Below are 15369 nucleotides of genomic sequence, written 5' to 3'. Positions count from 1 at the left end.
TTTACAAAATTTATTATTATAAATAATAATTATAAATAACGGGACAAAAATTTAATTAATTAGTATATAAATGATTTATATATATATATAAATTTATTATATTATATATTTATATAAATAAGGTGATATAATTTATAGACCATATAGTCTTATATTTGAAAAAAAAAATTATATTTATTATATAATAATAAATATATATATATATATATATATATATATATATATATATATATATATATAAATTAAAAATTTTAATAATTAAAATAAAATTCATTAATAATAAATTTAATTAATTTATTAAAATTATAAATTATGTATATAAATAATAATAATTTTAAAATTATTATTTTATTTTTAAAATTATATTAATAAAAAAAAAAAAAAAATAGGGGTTAATTTTTGAAAGAAGTATACTTTATTTAATTATTTTATATTTTTAATAATTATTAAAATAGTTTATATATTTTTATTAAAATAATTTTATTTTTTATTAAATTTTAAATTTAATTTATAATTATTTAATGTTAATAAGATTATTTTATTCTAGTTAAATATTTTATTATTATTTTATTTTACATGTAAATTTTTGTGTGAATTTTTATTAATTTTAAAAATTAATAATTTTTAATCTATTCGCAGTAATTAATATTAATTATAAAAGAAATTTTGAATTAGTAATAATATATAGTATTGGTAAAATTTGTGCCAGCTACTGCGGTTATACAAATGATGCAAATAAAAATTTTTAGTATTAGTTAAATTGTTTATAATTATTTAATTTATATATAAATTTATTAGGTGAAATTTTTAAATTTATTTATTATTAAAATGTAGATTAATTTAAGCTATAAAAATTTTATAATAAACTAGGATTAGATACCCTATTATTAAAATTAAATATATAAGAATACTTAAGTAGTATTAGTTATATTCTTAAAATTTAAAGAATTTGGCGGTGTTTTAGTCTATTTAGAGGAATCTGTTCTGTAATTGATAATCCACGTTGGACCTCACTTAATTTTGTTTTCAATTTGTATATCGCCGTCATCAGAATATATTATAAGATTAATAATTTTCTTGATATTTCATTAAATAATATGTCAGGTCAAGGTGCAGTTTATGGTTAAGTAGAAATGGATTACAATAAATATATTTATACGGATAATTTTTTGAAATAAAAATTTGAAGGTGGATTTAATAGTAATATAAAATAGATTATTTATATGATTATAGCTCTAAAACATGCACACATCGCCCGTCGCTCTCATTTTTAAAATGAGATAAGTCGTAACATAGTAGATGTACTGGAAAGTGTATCTAGAATGACAATTTAAAGCTTAATTAGTAAAGTATTTCATTTACATTGAAAAGAAATTTGTGCAAATCAATTTAAATTGATAATAATTATTTATTAATTATTTTTTTTTATTTATAATTATTAATAAAAATAATTTTATTTTTTATAGTTTTAGTAATTTATAATGAAATAATAATTTTAATTATAGTGTATTAGTATTTTAAAAGAATATTGAAATAATTTGAAAAATTTTTAATTTTTAAGAAAATTTAATTTATTGTACCTTGTGTATCAGGGTTTATTAAATAATAAATTATTATAATAATTTTTCTCGAATTTTAAAGATTTAATTATATATAAAAGTTATTGTGGAATAACTATTTTAAATATGTAATTAGAAATGAAATGTTAATCGTTTTAAAATATATCTAGTTTTTTAAGAAATGAATTTAATTTAGCTTATTTATTTTATTAAGTTAATTTTTTAATTTAATAATTAAATAAAGTAATATTTTAAGGGATGAGCTTTAAAATAAAATTTTATATTTTTTATAATTTTTAAATAAATATAAGCTTAAAAATAGCTATTATTAATAAATTTGTTATAATTTATTTTTTATAAAAAATTATTTAATTTAAATTAAATTATTTATTAAAATTTAAATTTTAATAATAAAAATTTAGTAATTATGATAAAATTAGTATATAAATTTATATAAAGTAATTAATTTGATAGGTTTTAATGAAGAATTCGGCAAATTAAATATATTCACCTGTTTAACAAAAACATGTCTTTTTGTATTTTATTTAAAGTCTAGCCTGCCCACTGAGTTTTAAAGGGCCGCGGTATTTTGACCGTGCGAAGGTAGCATAATCAATAGTCTTTTAATTGAAGGCTGGTATGAATGGTTGAATGAGATATATACTGTTTTTTTAAAATTTATATAGAACTTTATTTTTTAGTTAAAAAGCTAAAATTTAATTAAAAGACGAGAAGACCCTATAGATCTTTATTTTTATAAATTATAAATTATAAAGAATTTTAAAATTTATATTTTAAATAAAATTTTACTGGGGTGGTATTAAAATTAAATAAACTTTTATTATTTATTTACATTGATTTATGAATAAAAGATCCTGTTTTATGGATTAAAAATTTAAGTTACCTTAGGGATAACAGCGTAATTTTTTTAGAGAGTTCATATCGATAAAAAAGATTGCGACCTCGATGTTGGATTAAGAGTTATTTTTAGGTGTAGAAGTTTAAAGTTTAGGTCTGTTCGACCTTTGAATTCTTACATGATCTGAGTTCAAACCGGCGTAAGCCAGGTTGGTTTCTATCTTTAATAAATTATTATATTGTAGTACGAAAGGACCTAATATAAAAAATATAATTTTATTTAAATGAAAATTATTAAAATAATTTACTATTTTGGCAGACTAGTGCAATAAATTTAGAATTTATATATATAATTTTTAATTATAAATAGTATTGTTTATATTTGATGGTATTATACCTTTAATTGGAAGTTTATTATTAGTAATTTGTGTAATAGTTGGTGTAGCTTTTTTGACTTTATTAGAGCGTAAGGTTTTAGGTTACATTCAAATTCGTAAAGGACCAAATAAAGTTGGATTTAATGGATTATTACAACCATTTAGTGATGCTGTAAAATTGTTTACTAAGGAACAAACATATCCATTATTATCTAATTATATTTCTTATTATTTTTCTCCTGTTTTTTCTTTATTTTTATCTTTATTAATTTGAATATGTATTCCTTATTTAATTAAGTTATATTCTTTTAATTTAGGTGTTTTGTTTTTTTTATGTTGTACTAGATTAGGAGTTTATACTGTAATGATTGCAGGTTGATCTTCTAATTCTAATTATGCTTTATTGGGGGGGTTACGGGCTGTAGCTCAAACTATTTCTTATGAAGTTAGTTTAGCATTAATTTTATTAAGTTTTATTTTTTTAGTAGGTAATTATAATTTTTTAAGTTTTTATTTTTATCAAGATTATGTTTGATTTATTTTTTTTTGTTTTCCATTAGGTTTAGTCTGGCTAGCTTCTTGTTTAGCGGAAACTAATCGTACTCCTTTTGATTTTGCTGAAGGGGAATCAGAATTAGTTTCTGGATTTAATGTTGAATACAGAAGTGGGGGATTTGCTTTAATTTTTTTAGCTGAATATTCTAGTATTTTATTTATAAGTATATTATTTGTAGTTATTTTTTTAGGTAGTGATATTTATAGATTTATATTTTTTTTAAAATTATCTTTTATTTCTTTTATTTTTATTTGAGTCCGAGGGACTTTACCTCGATTTCGTTATGATAAACTAATGTATTTAGCTTGAAAAAGTTTTTTACCTTTATCTTTAAATTATTTATTTTTCTTTGTAGGATTAAAGATTTTTTTTATTTCTTTATTATTTTAATGAATAAAATTTAGTATAAATTAATAGAAGACTTTACTTCTTTCTTATGTTTTCAAGACATATGCTATAAAAGCTTATTAATTAATTTAATAGCTTATCTCAAAACTTTGCTAATAAAGGATTAATAATAAAGTAAGAGAAATATAATACAGTTAAAATTTGACCTGTTAAAATATATGGATCTTCTACTGGTCGAGCTCCAATTCAAGTTAATAACGAAGCTACAATTACTATATTTCAGAATAAAATTTGATTTAATGGGTAAAATTGTAATCCTCGAAACTTGCTAGAGTGTGTGAAAGGTAAAATTAATAAAATAGCAATTGATAATACTAAAGCAATTACTCCTCCTAGCTTATTAGGAATTGATCGTAAAATAGCGTAAGCAAATAAAAAGTATCATTCTGGTTGAATATGTACTGGAGTAACTAAAGGATTAGCAGGAATAAAGTTTTCTGGGTCTATTAGTAAGTAATTAAATTTTCAAATAAATGTTACTAAAATTCATAAAAATACAATAAATCCAAAAATATCCTTATAAATAAAATAAGGATGAAATGGAATTTTATCTACGTTTCTATTTAATCCAAGAGGATTATTAGATCCTGTTTGGTGTAAAAATAATAAATGAATCATTATTAAAGCTAAAATAATAAATGGAAAAATAAAATGAAATGTAAAAAATCGAGTTAAAGTGGCGTTATCAACTGCAAATCCCCCTCAAATTCATTGGACTAGATCCATTCCTAGGTAAGGTACTGCTGATAATAAATTAGTAATAACTGTTGCTCCTCAAAATGATATTTGTCCTCATGGTAATACATATCCTAAAAATCCTGTTGCTATTGTTAAAAATAAAATAATAACTCCAGTATTTCAAGTTATATGATATAAGTAAGATTCATAGTATACTCCTCGTCCTACATGAATAAATAAACAAGCAAAAAAAAAAGAAGCTCCGTTAGCGTGACAAATTCGTAAAAATCATCCATTATTTACATCTCGACAAATATGATTTACTCTATTAAAAGCTGTTTCAATATCTGCGGCATAGTGTATAGCTAGGAATAATCCAGTTAAAATTTGTAGTATTAAGCATAATCCTAATAAAGAACCAAAATTTCATCAGGCGGAAATATTAGATGGTGCAGGTAAATCTACTAATGCATTATTAGCGATTCTAATTAAAGGGTGGGTTTTTCGAATTGGTTTAAACATTAATTTATTGGCCGTAATGGTCCATAAAATTTTTTTGTAATTTTTACTGTTACTAATAAAGTAAGAAATAAATAATTAATTAGTAGTAATGTAATTAAATTTGTAGGAAAATTGTATATTTTATTTAATGATAAAATATTTTCGTTAATTAAATTATTTGTTATTGAAAATTTTTCTATTTCTATATTAATAATAAATTGTTCAATCAAAGTTTTATCTAAAATAAAAAAAATTACCATACTAAGAGAAAATAAAACTAATCTAAATATTGTTAATTTAAAAGATATAGTAAATATTTCATTTGATGATAATGAAGTAACATAAATAAATAAAATTAGTATTCCTCCTAAAAAAATTAAAAATAATACATAAGAAAATCAAAAAGATTTAACATAAATTCCTGTAATTAAACATGTTAAAAATGTTTGAATTAATAGTATTAAACCTATTGATAAAGGATGTTTTATTTGTATAAAAATAAATCTTATAATTAAGCATATTATTATAATAATTAATTTTGTAATTTCAAGAAATAGTTTATTTAAAATATTAACTTTGGGAGTTAGTGAAAAAGAGATTTCTTTTTTCTTGAAGTTTAAAAAGAGAAATTCTTATTTCCAGTTTACAAGACTGATGTTTTTGTTAAACTATTTAAACTTATATTAATGGCAAATATATTTTTAATATTTTATTTATCAATAATTATGTTTTTATTTGGTTGTATAGTATTTGTTTCTAATCGAAAGCATTTATTATCAACTTTATTAAGACTTGAATATATAGTATTAAGTTTATTTATTTTTTTATTTTTTTATTTAAATTTTATAAATTATGAAACTTATTTTAGTATATTTTTTTTAACTTTTTGTGTATGTGAAGGGGTTTTAGGTTTATCAATTTTGGTTTCTATAATTCGTACTCATGGTAATGATTATTTTCAAAGTTTTTCTATTTTACAATGTTAAAGTTTATTTTTATATTAATATTTATATTTCCTCTTTCTTTTTTAAAAAATTTTTATTGAACGGTTCAAAATTTGATTTTTTTATTAACTTTTATGTTTATAATTAATTTAAGATCTTTAAATTATTTTAATTATATTTCTTATTATTTTGGGTTAGATATAGTTTCTTACGGATTAATTTTATTAAGTTTTTGAATTTGTGGGTTAATATTGATAGCAAGTGAAAAAGTATTTTCAACAAATAATTATGAAAAGTTATTTGTTTTTATAATTTTATTTTTACTTTTTATGTTAGTATTAACATTTAGATCAATAAGAGTTTTTATATTTTATTTATTTTTTGAAGCTAGTTTAATTCCTACATTATTTTTAATTTTAGGTTGAGGGTATCAACCTGAACGATTGCAAGCAGGGGTTTATTTATTATTTTATACTCTTTTAGCTTCTTTACCTTTATTAATTGGTATTTTTTATATTTTAAATTCAAAAAATACATTATCTTTTACTTTATTATTAAATTACAGATTTTCTAACTTTAATTTATTGTATCTTTCTCTAGTTTTTGCTTTTTTAGTAAAAATACCTATATTTTTGGTTCATTTATGATTACCTAAGGCTCATGTTGAAGCCCCAGTTTCTGGATCTATAATTTTAGCTGGTATTTTATTAAAATTAGGAGGATACGGTTTATTACGAATATTTTCCTTACTACAAATTTCTGGTGTAAAATATAATTATTGATGAATTAGTATTAGTTTAGTTGGAGGGGTTTTAATTAGTTTAGTATGTTTACGACAAACAGATTTAAAGGCTTTAATTGCTTATTCTTCTGTAGCTCATATGGGTATTGTTTTAAGAGGATTATTAACAATAACTTATTGAGGGTTAACAGGGTCTTATGCTTTAATAATTGCTCATGGTTTATGTTCTTCTGGTTTATTTTGTTTAGCTAATATTTCTTATGAACGAATAGGAAGCCGAAGTTTATTAATTAATAAGGGATTATTAAATTTTATACCAACATTAAGTTTATGATGATTTTTATTATGTTCTGGTAATATAGCTGCTCCTCCAACGTTAAATTTATTAGGAGAAATTTCTTTATTGAATAGAATTGTTAGTTGGTCTTGAATTACTATGATTATACTATCTTTTTTATCTTTTTTTAGAGCAGCTTATTCTTTATATTTATTTGCATATAGTCAACATGGAAAAATTTATTCTGGAGTTTATTTTTTTTCTGTAGGAACTACTCGAGAATTTTTATTATTAATATTACATTGATTACCTTTAAATTTATTAATTTTAAAAAGTAATTTTTGTATGTTATGAATTTATTTAAATAGTTTAAAAAAAATATTGATTTGTGGTGTCAATGATATGAAATTATTCATTTTAGATCGTGAATTATTTAATTAATTATTGTAAAATTAGATTTTATTTTTTAATATCAATTAGATTAAGATTATTTTTAATTAGATTAAAGTTTTTATTAACAGATTTAGTATATTTTATTGAATGAGAAATTTTAAGATTACAATCTATATCTATTGTTATAACATTTTTATTTGATTGAATAAGCTTAATATTTATATCTTTTGTTTTGTTAATTTCTTCTTTAGTAATTTTTTATAGAAATCAATATATAGAAGAAGATTATAATATTAATCGGTTTATTTTATTAGTATTAATATTTGTAATATCTATAATAATGTTAATTATTAGACCAAATTTAATTAGAATTTTATTAGGATGAGATGGCTTAGGTTTAGTTTCTTATTGTTTAGTTATTTATTTTCAAAATGTAAAGTCTTATAATGCCGGTATATTAACTGCTTTATCCAATCGAATTGGGGATGTGGCTTTATTATTAGCTATTGCTTGAATATTAAATTATGGAAGTTGAAATTATATTTTTTATTTAGATATAATAAAAAATAATATTGAAATAATAATTATTGGAGGGTTAGTTATATTAGCTGCTATAACTAAAAGTGCCCAAATTCCTTTTTCTTCTTGATTACCAGCAGCAATAGCTGCTCCTACTCCTGTTTCTGCTTTAGTTCACTCTTCAACTTTAGTAACAGCGGGGGTTTATTTATTAATTCGATTTAATGATGTTTTAATAAATTGATGAATAGCTCAATTTTTATTATTAGTTTCAGGATTAACTATATTTATAGCAGGATTAGGTGCAAATTTTGAATTTGATTTAAAGAAAATTATTGCTTTATCAACTTTAAGACAATTAGGTTTAATAATAAGTATTTTATCTATAGGATTTTATAAATTAGCTTTTTTTCATTTATTAACTCATGCTTTATTTAAGGCATTATTATTTATATGTGCAGGTTCTATTATTCATAATATAAAAAATTCTCAAGATATTCGAATAATAGGAAGTTTAAGAATAAGAATACCGTTAACTTGTAGTTGTTTTAATGTAGCTAATTTAGCTTTATGTGGTATACCTTTTTTAGCTGGATTTTATTCTAAGGATCTTATTTTAGAAATAGTTATGTTATCTTATGTAAATGTTTTTTCGTTTTTTCTTTTTTTTTTTAGTACAGGATTAACTGTATGTTATTCATTTCGGTTAGTTTATTATTCAATAACTGGTGATTTTAATAGTAGAAGATTACATCCTTTAAATGATTCAGGTTGAACTATATTATTTAGAATTTGTTTTTTAACTGTTATAGCAGTAATTGGTGGAAGTATATTAAGATGATTAATGTTTTTAAATCCTGCAATAATTTGTTTACCTTTAGAAATAAAGTTATTGACTTTATTTGTTTGTATTGTTGGAGGCTTAATAGGATATTTAATCAGAGATGTAAAATTATTTTTTACTAATAAGGCTTTATACTTTTATAACTTTACTAATTTTGTTGGGTCTATATGATTTATACCTGTTATTTCTACATTAGGTGTAATTAATTATCCATTAAAGTTAGGATTATATTCTTATAAAAGTTTCGACCAAGGTTGAAGAGAATTTTTTGGGGGGCAAATAGTATATTCTCAGTTAAAAAATTATTCTTTATATCTTCAAGAATTTCAAAGTAATAGTTTAAAAATTTATTTATTAAGTTATATATTGTGATTTATTATTTTATTAATATTAGTTGTATTAGTAAATTAAATTTAAATAGCTTACATTTAGAGCATGACACTGAAGATGTTAGGGTGATTATTTTAATCTTTAAATATTTATAAAAAATAAATTTTTATTTTTACATTGAAAATGTAATGTTTTTGTTAAACTATATAAATGAAATATGTTGATCAAGAAAAAGCTGCTAACTTTTCTCTTTAATGGTTTAATTCCATTTATATTTCTTTAATTGGAATTATAAAAATTCAATTTTATCATTAACAGTGATATACCTCTCTTTGGTTTCAATTAATAAGGTAAATTGAAAATTCAATACTTTTTAAATGCAAATTAAATGTTATAGTTAACTATTACCCTAAAATATGGGTGAATTTCACCTAAGATTAGGCCGAAACTAATTGCAATTTATCGCTTCATATTTATTCATTTCATTCTAAAGCTCCTTGGTTTCATTCATGATATAAGCCAATTAATAAAATGAAAATAAAAAATAATCTAGTAATAGTTCAATTTATTAAATTTGATGTTTTAATAATTATAATTATAGGTAATAAAAGAGCAATTTCTACATCGAAAATTAAAAAAATAATAGCAATTAAAAAAAATCGTAATGAAAAAGGTAATCGTGAGGAATTTATTGGATCAAACCCACATTCAAATGGAGAACATTTTTCTCGATCTAATAAAGTTTTTTTTGATAATAAAGTGGCTAATATTATTACTACAATTGTAATAATAAAAATAATTAATGTTATTGCTGATAGTATTAATATTATTTATACTAAAATTGTTTAGTCCTTGTGATTGGAAGTCACATATACAAATATATACTTTATAAATATCTACCTCATCAATAAATTGTAATATATAAAAATAATCATACAACATCTACAAAGTGTCAGTATCAAGCTGCAGCTTCAAAACCAAAATGATGATTTTTAGAAAAATGATAATTAATATGACGTAAAAAGCAAATTAATAAAAAAGTTGTTCCAATTAGTACATGTAATCCGTGGAATCCTGTTGCTATATAAAAAGTTGATCCATAAACAGCATCTGCAATAGTAAAAGGAGCTTCAATATATTCATAAGCTTGTAAAATAGTAAAATATACTCCTAATACAATTGTAAAAAATAATCCTTGTGTGGCTTGTGAATGATTACCTTCTATTAGAGCATGATGAGCTCAAGTGACAGTTACTCCAGAAGCTAATAAAATAGCAGTATTTAAAAGAGGAATTTGGAAGGGATTAAATGCGGCAATTCCTACAGGAGGTCATGTTATTCCTAATTCAATTGTAGGAGATAAACTACTATGGAAAAATGCTCAGAAAAAAGAAATAAAAAAAAATACTTCAGAGACAATAAATAAAATTATTCCTCATCGTAATCCAATAGTTACTGGAAAAGTATGAAGTCCTTGAAAAGTTCCTTCTCGAGAAATATCTCGTCATCATTGATACATAGTTAAAATAGTAATAACATTACCTAAAATAAATAATGTTATAGTATATTGATGAAATCATTGTACTAATCCTGAAACAGTAGTTATTGCTCCAATTGCTCCAGTTAAGGGTCATGGGCTATAATCTACTAAGTGAAATGGGTGATTTGCATGTGTTGACATTAATTTACTTCTCTTGAATAAAGAGTTCTTAATACAGCAAATACATATGATTGAATAATTGCTACGGCTGATTCTAATACTAATAAAGCAATTTGAGTAGTTAAAATTAATGATAAAATTAAATAATTTGATGCTATAGGACCTGTATTACCTAATAAAGTTAACAGTAAATGTCCAGCAATTATATTAGCTGTTAATCGAACAGCTAAAGTTCCAGGTCGAATAACATTACTAATTGTTTCAATGCATACCATAAAAGGTATTAAAACAGGAGGAGTTCCTTGAGGAACTAAATGAGCAAATATATGTTGAGTATGATTAATTCATCCATATAATATAAAACTAAGTCATAAAGGGAAAGCTAAAGCTAATGTTAAAGTTAAATGACTAGTACTAGTAAAAATATAAGGGAATAAACCTAAAAAATTATTAAATATAATTAATGAGAATAATGAAATAAACATTAATGTTCTACCATTATGTCCTGAAGGTCCTAGTAAAGTTTTGAATTCCTTATGAAGTGTTAATAAAATATTATTTCAAATTACTTGGAATCGATTAGGTATTAATCAATAAGAAACTGGAATCAGGAATAATCCTAAGAATGTTCTTAATCAATTTAATGATAAATTTAAAATTGTTGTTGAAGGGTCAAAAACAGAAAACAAGTTTGTTATCATTTTCAATTTAATTTATTAAATTTAATATTTAAAGATTGAGATGTTTTAAGTGGAGTATAAAAAAAACAAAAGTAGTTTAAAATATTAAAAACTACTAATGTAATTGAAAATACAATAAATAAAATTAACCAATTAATAGGGGCTATTTGTGGAATTAAAAAATATTAGATTTAACTAATTTTTTCAGTTTGACATACTAAGGTTTTATATAAAACTAATTTTTTAGTTATAATAATCATTAGAAGTAAGTGCTAATTTACTATAATATGATTTAAGAGATCATTACTTGCTTTCAGTCATCTAATGAGTTAGTTATTGAAGTAATTCATTTAATAAAGTAATTTATAGGAATGCTTTCAATTACAATAGGCATAAAACTATGATTTGCTCCACAAATTTCTGAACATTGACCAAAAAATAATCCTGGTCGATTAATTAAAAAATTTAATTGGTTTAATCGTCCTGGAGTAGCATCTACCTTAACTCCTAATGAAGGAACTGTTCATGAGTGGAGTACATCAGTAGCTGTAACTAAAATTCGAATTTGATTATTTATTGGTAGAACTACTCGGTTATCTACATCTAATAATCGGAATCCGTTTGTTTCTAGTTCATTAGTTGGTACTATATATGAGTCGAATTCTAGATTTAAAAAATCTGAATATTCATAACTTCAGTATCATTGATGACCAATTGACTTTAATGTAATTGATGGTGTATTAATTTCGTCTATTAAGTATAATAGTCGTAAAGAAGGAAATGCAATAAATATTAAAATAATTGCAGGTAATACTGTTCAAATAATTTCAATTGTTTGTCCATGTAATAAAAATCGATTAGTAAATTTATTAAAACTTAGTATTCCTATAATATATCCTACTAAAATAGTAATTATTGTTAAAATAAGAAGTGTATGATCATGAAAAAAGTTTAATTGTTCTATTAAAGGAGAAGAACTATCTTGTAATCCTAAATTTGCTCATGTTGCCATTTAAATTCTAACAAAAGATAAAATCTTTATATATGAAGCTTAAATTCATTACACTAATCTGCCATATTAGAAGTTATTAGTTAATAGAGGAAGCTCTGCATAAGTATGTTCTGCAGGAGGAAGGGTATGGTATCATTCAATTGATGATGATAATTGTATAGGGAAAGCTGGAGTTCGTTGAGTGATTATACTTTCTCAAATAATAAATAAAAAGTATAAAATAGCGAATAATGAGATTGTGCTACCTAAAGAAGAAACTACATTTCATGTTAAATAGCTATCTGGAAAGTCTGAATATCGTCGAGGTATTCCGGCTAAACCTAAAAAATGTTGAGGAAAAAATGTTAAATTTACTCCTACAAATATAATAGAAAATTGAATTTTTAATCAAGTTGGATTTATTGTTAATCCAGTTAATAATGGATATCAATGTACAAATCCTGCTATAATAGCAAATACTGCTCCTATTGATAATACATAATGGAAATGAGCAACAACATAATAAGTATCGTGAAGAACAATATCAATAGATGAATTAGCTAGTACAACTCCTGTTAGACCACCAACTGTAAATAAGAAAACGAATCCAAATGCTCACAATATAGCTGGGCTATAAGTTAATTGTGTTCCGTGTAATGTAGCTAATCAACTAAAAATCTTAATTCCAGTTGGTACAGCAATAATTATAGTTGCTGATGTAAAGTAAGCTCGAGTATCAACGTCTATTCCAACTGTAAATATATGATGAGCTCAAACAATAAATCCAAGTAAACCAATTGCTAGTATAGCATAGATTATTCCTAAGTTTCCAAATGTTTCCTTCTTTCCACTTTCTTGAGTAATAATATGCGAAATTATTCCGAATCCAGGTAAAATTAAAATATATACTTCTGGATGACCAAAAAATCAGAATAAGTGTTGATATAAAATTGGATCACCTCCTCCTGCTGGGTCAAAGAAAGATGTATTTAAATTTCGATCAGTTAATAATATAGTAATAGCTCCTGCTAATACTGGTAATGATAATAATAATAATACTGCTGTAATAACTACCGATCAAACAAATAATGGTATTCGATCTAATGTAATTCCTGGAGACCGTATATTAATTACTGTTGTAATAAAATTTACTGCTCCTAAAATAGAAGAAATTCCTGCTAAATGAAGAGAAAAAATTGCTAAATCTACTGAAGCTCCAGCATGAGCAATTCCAGAAGATAGAGGAGGATAAACAGTTCATCCTGTTCCAGCCCCGTTTTCTACTATACTACTAGAAATTAAAAGTGTTAATGAAGGAGGAAGCATTCAAAATCTTATATTATTTATTCGAGGAAAAGCTATATCAGGTGCTCCTAATATTAAAGGAACTAATCAGTTTCCAAACCCTCCAATTATAATAGGTATAACTATAAAGAAAATTATAATAAAAGCATGAGCAGTAACGATTACATTATAAATTTGATCGTCTCCAATAAATGCTCCAGGGTGTCCTAGTTCAGCTCGAATTAGGATTCTTAAAGATGTCCCTACTATTCCAGCTCAAGCTCCGAAAATAAAATATAAAGTTCCAATATCCTTATGATTTGTTGAAAATAATCATTGTCGCGATTAAATGGCTGAAGTTTAGGCGATAAATTGTAAATTTATTTATGGGAATTTTTCTCTTTAATCAGGCTTTATAGTCAATAATGATATTAGACTGCAATTCTAAAGGAATAATTTAATTTATTAAAGCTTAAGAATTAAAAGATTAATACAAATATTTTCAGCTTTGAAGGCTATTAGTTTAATTAACTTAAATTCTTATATAATAATATAAATTATTGAAATTATCACTAATCCCCCAATTGAAATAAAATTAAAAATTAGTCTAATAGATGATATTTTATTATTAAAATTATTTTTTAATATTCATGAGTTTTTTTGATAATTTAATATAAAAATTCTATAAGATAATCGAAGATAAAAATATAATGTAATTAAAGTTAAACATACTCTAATTGTTAAAATAAATAATTGGTTTATTGCTGTTAAATTTTGAATAACAAGTCATTTTGGTAAAAATCCTAAAAATGGGGGTAATCCTCCTAATGATAATAAATTTAAAAAAATTAATAATTTAATAATAGGATTTATTATTGATAGATTAAAAATTTGATTAAAATAAAATAATTTAAAATTATTGAATATTAAAACAATTGAAAAAGATAGTAATGAGTATATTAAAAAATATGTCATTCATAATATTTCATTATTTATTATTGCTAACAATATTCATCCTAAATGATTAATTGATGAAAAAGCTATTAATTTTCGAATTGAAGTTTGATTTAATCCTCCTAAAGATCCAATTAATATAGATAAAATAATAGAAATTATAAAAAAATTGTAAATAAAATTATAAGAAATTAATATTAATGGAGCAATTTTTTGTCATGTTATTAAAATTAATCCATTAACTCAAGATAATCCTTCTATAACTTCTGGAAATCAAAAATGAAAAGGGGCTGCACCTCTTTTTAGTAATAGTGTAGATAAAATTAAAATTTCATTAAATGAATTATATAAAGATAAATTATTGTTATATAAAAATATTAATATAATAATTGCAAATAATAAAATTGAAGAAGCAAATGCTTGAGTTAAAAAATATTTTAGTGATCTTTCTGAGGTTAATAAATTTTTTTTATTATCATTTATTAGGGGGATAAATGATAATAAATTAATTTCTAAACCTATTCAAGCTCCCAATCAAGAATTTGAGGAAATTGTCACTAAAGTTCCAAAAATTAATATAATTAAAAAAATATTATTAGAAATTTTTTTGATTAAAAAGAAAAGGATTATAACCTTTATAAGTGGGGTATGAACCCAATAGCTTAATTAGCTTATCTTTTTATATTTTGGTGTATGATGCACAAAAGATTTTGATTCTTTTAGAAACAGTTTAATTCTGTTAAATATAATGAATGAAACGTTAAATTTCATGATTTACCCTATCAAGGTAATCCTTTTTATCAGGCAATTCATT

The 15369-nt window shown here is 22.4% G+C and overlaps 13 protein-coding genes and 24 non-coding genes across 37 annotated transcripts, besides 1 other annotated feature; 15 read left to right on the top strand and 22 right to left on the bottom strand. All coding sequences in view use genetic code 5, as the record gives it.

Moving 5' to 3' along the window:
• Window positions 1-530: a sequence feature (A+T rich region).
• On the top strand, window positions 531-1327 carry ASK67_gr01. Its single transcript has one exon. It is a non-coding gene; the product is annotated as a 12S ribosomal RNA (ribosomal RNA).
• Window positions 1327-1398, top strand: ASK67_gt22. Its single transcript has one exon. It is a non-coding gene; the product is annotated as a tRNA-Val (tRNA).
• Window positions 1380-2763, top strand: ASK67_gr02. Its single transcript has one exon. It is a non-coding gene; the product is annotated as a 16S ribosomal RNA (ribosomal RNA).
• ASK67_gt21 lies at window positions 2724-2789 on the top strand. The gene has a single exon. It is a non-coding gene; the product is annotated as a tRNA-Leu (tRNA).
• On the top strand, window positions 2790-3740 carry ND1 (NADH dehydrogenase subunit 1). The gene has a single exon. The coding sequence runs from the start codon at window positions 2790-2792 to the stop codon at window positions 3738-3740; it is 951 nt and encodes a 316-aa protein (YP_009176636.1).
• A 17-nt stretch (window positions 3741-3757) lies between these two features.
• ASK67_gt20 lies at window positions 3758-3823 on the bottom strand. The gene has a single exon. It is a non-coding gene; the product is annotated as a tRNA-Ser (tRNA).
• Window positions 3824-4958, bottom strand: CYTB (cytochrome b). The gene has a single exon. A coding segment is annotated over exon 1 (1135 nt).
• ND6 (NADH dehydrogenase subunit 6) lies at window positions 4958-5482 on the bottom strand. Its single transcript has one exon. The coding sequence runs from the start codon at window positions 5480-5482 to the stop codon at window positions 4958-4960; it is 525 nt and encodes a 174-aa protein (YP_009176634.1).
• A 2-nt stretch (window positions 5483-5484) lies between these two features.
• On the top strand, window positions 5485-5550 carry ASK67_gt19. The gene has a single exon. It is a non-coding gene; the product is annotated as a tRNA-Pro (tRNA).
• Window positions 5551-5615, bottom strand: ASK67_gt18. The gene has a single exon. It is a non-coding gene; the product is annotated as a tRNA-Thr (tRNA).
• Window positions 5616-5617: 2 nt separating this feature from the next.
• ND4L (NADH dehydrogenase subunit 4L) lies at window positions 5618-5923 on the top strand. The gene has a single exon. The coding sequence runs from the start codon at window positions 5618-5620 to the stop codon at window positions 5921-5923; it is 306 nt and encodes a 101-aa protein (YP_009176633.1).
• ND4 (NADH dehydrogenase subunit 4) lies at window positions 5917-7258 on the top strand. Its single transcript has one exon. A coding segment is annotated over exon 1 (1342 nt).
• Window positions 7259-7324, top strand: ASK67_gt17. The gene has a single exon. It is a non-coding gene; the product is annotated as a tRNA-His (tRNA).
• Window positions 7325-9067, top strand: ND5 (NADH dehydrogenase subunit 5). Its single transcript has one exon. It carries the CDS (start codon window positions 7325-7327, stop codon window positions 9065-9067), a length of 1743 nt encoding a protein of 580 aa, YP_009176631.1.
• Window positions 9068-9134, top strand: ASK67_gt16. The gene has a single exon. It is a non-coding gene; the product is annotated as a tRNA-Phe (tRNA).
• Window positions 9133-9198, bottom strand: ASK67_gt15. The gene has a single exon. It is a non-coding gene; the product is annotated as a tRNA-Glu (tRNA).
• On the top strand, window positions 9199-9265 carry ASK67_gt14. The gene has a single exon. It is a non-coding gene; the product is annotated as a tRNA-Ser (tRNA).
• On the bottom strand, window positions 9265-9332 carry ASK67_gt13. Its single transcript has one exon. It is a non-coding gene; the product is annotated as a tRNA-Asn (tRNA).
• On the bottom strand, window positions 9333-9397 carry ASK67_gt12. The gene has a single exon. It is a non-coding gene; the product is annotated as a tRNA-Ala (tRNA).
• On the bottom strand, window positions 9398-9461 carry ASK67_gt11. Its single transcript has one exon. It is a non-coding gene; the product is annotated as a tRNA-Arg (tRNA).
• ND3 (NADH dehydrogenase subunit 3) lies at window positions 9462-9813 on the bottom strand. The gene has a single exon. A coding segment is annotated over exon 1 (352 nt).
• On the bottom strand, window positions 9814-9880 carry ASK67_gt10. The gene has a single exon. It is a non-coding gene; the product is annotated as a tRNA-Gly (tRNA).
• COX3 (cytochrome c oxidase subunit III) lies at window positions 9881-10667 on the bottom strand. Its single transcript has one exon. A coding segment is annotated over exon 1 (787 nt).
• Window positions 10667-11347, bottom strand: ATP6 (ATP synthase F0 subunit 6). The gene has a single exon. The coding sequence runs from the start codon at window positions 11345-11347 to the stop codon at window positions 10667-10669; it is 681 nt and encodes a 226-aa protein (YP_009176628.1).
• ATP8 (ATP synthase F0 subunit 8) lies at window positions 11341-11502 on the bottom strand. The gene has a single exon. It carries the CDS (start codon window positions 11500-11502, stop codon window positions 11341-11343), a length of 162 nt encoding a protein of 53 aa, YP_009176627.1.
• Window positions 11503-11571, bottom strand: ASK67_gt09. Its single transcript has one exon. It is a non-coding gene; the product is annotated as a tRNA-Asp (tRNA).
• An 11-nt stretch (window positions 11572-11582) lies between these two features.
• ASK67_gt08 lies at window positions 11583-11653 on the bottom strand. The gene has a single exon. It is a non-coding gene; the product is annotated as a tRNA-Lys (tRNA).
• On the bottom strand, window positions 11654-12338 carry COX2 (cytochrome c oxidase subunit II). Its single transcript has one exon. A coding segment is annotated over exon 1 (685 nt).
• A 5-nt stretch (window positions 12339-12343) lies between these two features.
• On the bottom strand, window positions 12344-12409 carry ASK67_gt07. Its single transcript has one exon. It is a non-coding gene; the product is annotated as a tRNA-Leu (tRNA).
• COX1 (cytochrome c oxidase subunit I) lies at window positions 12410-13910 on the bottom strand. Its single transcript has one exon. A coding segment is annotated over exon 1 (1501 nt).
• A 34-nt stretch (window positions 13911-13944) lies between these two features.
• Window positions 13945-14010, top strand: ASK67_gt06. Its single transcript has one exon. It is a non-coding gene; the product is annotated as a tRNA-Tyr (tRNA).
• ASK67_gt05 lies at window positions 14011-14075 on the top strand. The gene has a single exon. It is a non-coding gene; the product is annotated as a tRNA-Cys (tRNA).
• ASK67_gt04 lies at window positions 14075-14143 on the bottom strand. The gene has a single exon. It is a non-coding gene; the product is annotated as a tRNA-Trp (tRNA).
• ND2 (NADH dehydrogenase subunit 2) lies at window positions 14144-15167 on the bottom strand. Its single transcript has one exon. A coding segment is annotated over exon 1 (1024 nt).
• ASK67_gt03 lies at window positions 15168-15236 on the bottom strand. The gene has a single exon. It is a non-coding gene; the product is annotated as a tRNA-Met (tRNA).
• On the top strand, window positions 15236-15304 carry ASK67_gt02. The gene has a single exon. It is a non-coding gene; the product is annotated as a tRNA-Gln (tRNA).
• ASK67_gt01 lies at window positions 15302-15369 on the bottom strand. Its single transcript has one exon. It is a non-coding gene; the product is annotated as a tRNA-Ile (tRNA).

Source organism: Anopheles arabiensis, mitochondrion, assembly GCF_016920715.1.
Source record: "Anopheles arabiensis voucher AARAB20150811V4 mitochondrion, complete genome".
In the NCBI taxonomy this organism is placed as follows: domain Eukaryota; kingdom Metazoa; phylum Arthropoda; class Insecta; order Diptera; family Culicidae; genus Anopheles; species Anopheles arabiensis.
Note: the sequence above shows the minus strand (reverse complement) of the source record. Positions and strands in the feature narration are given on the sequence as shown.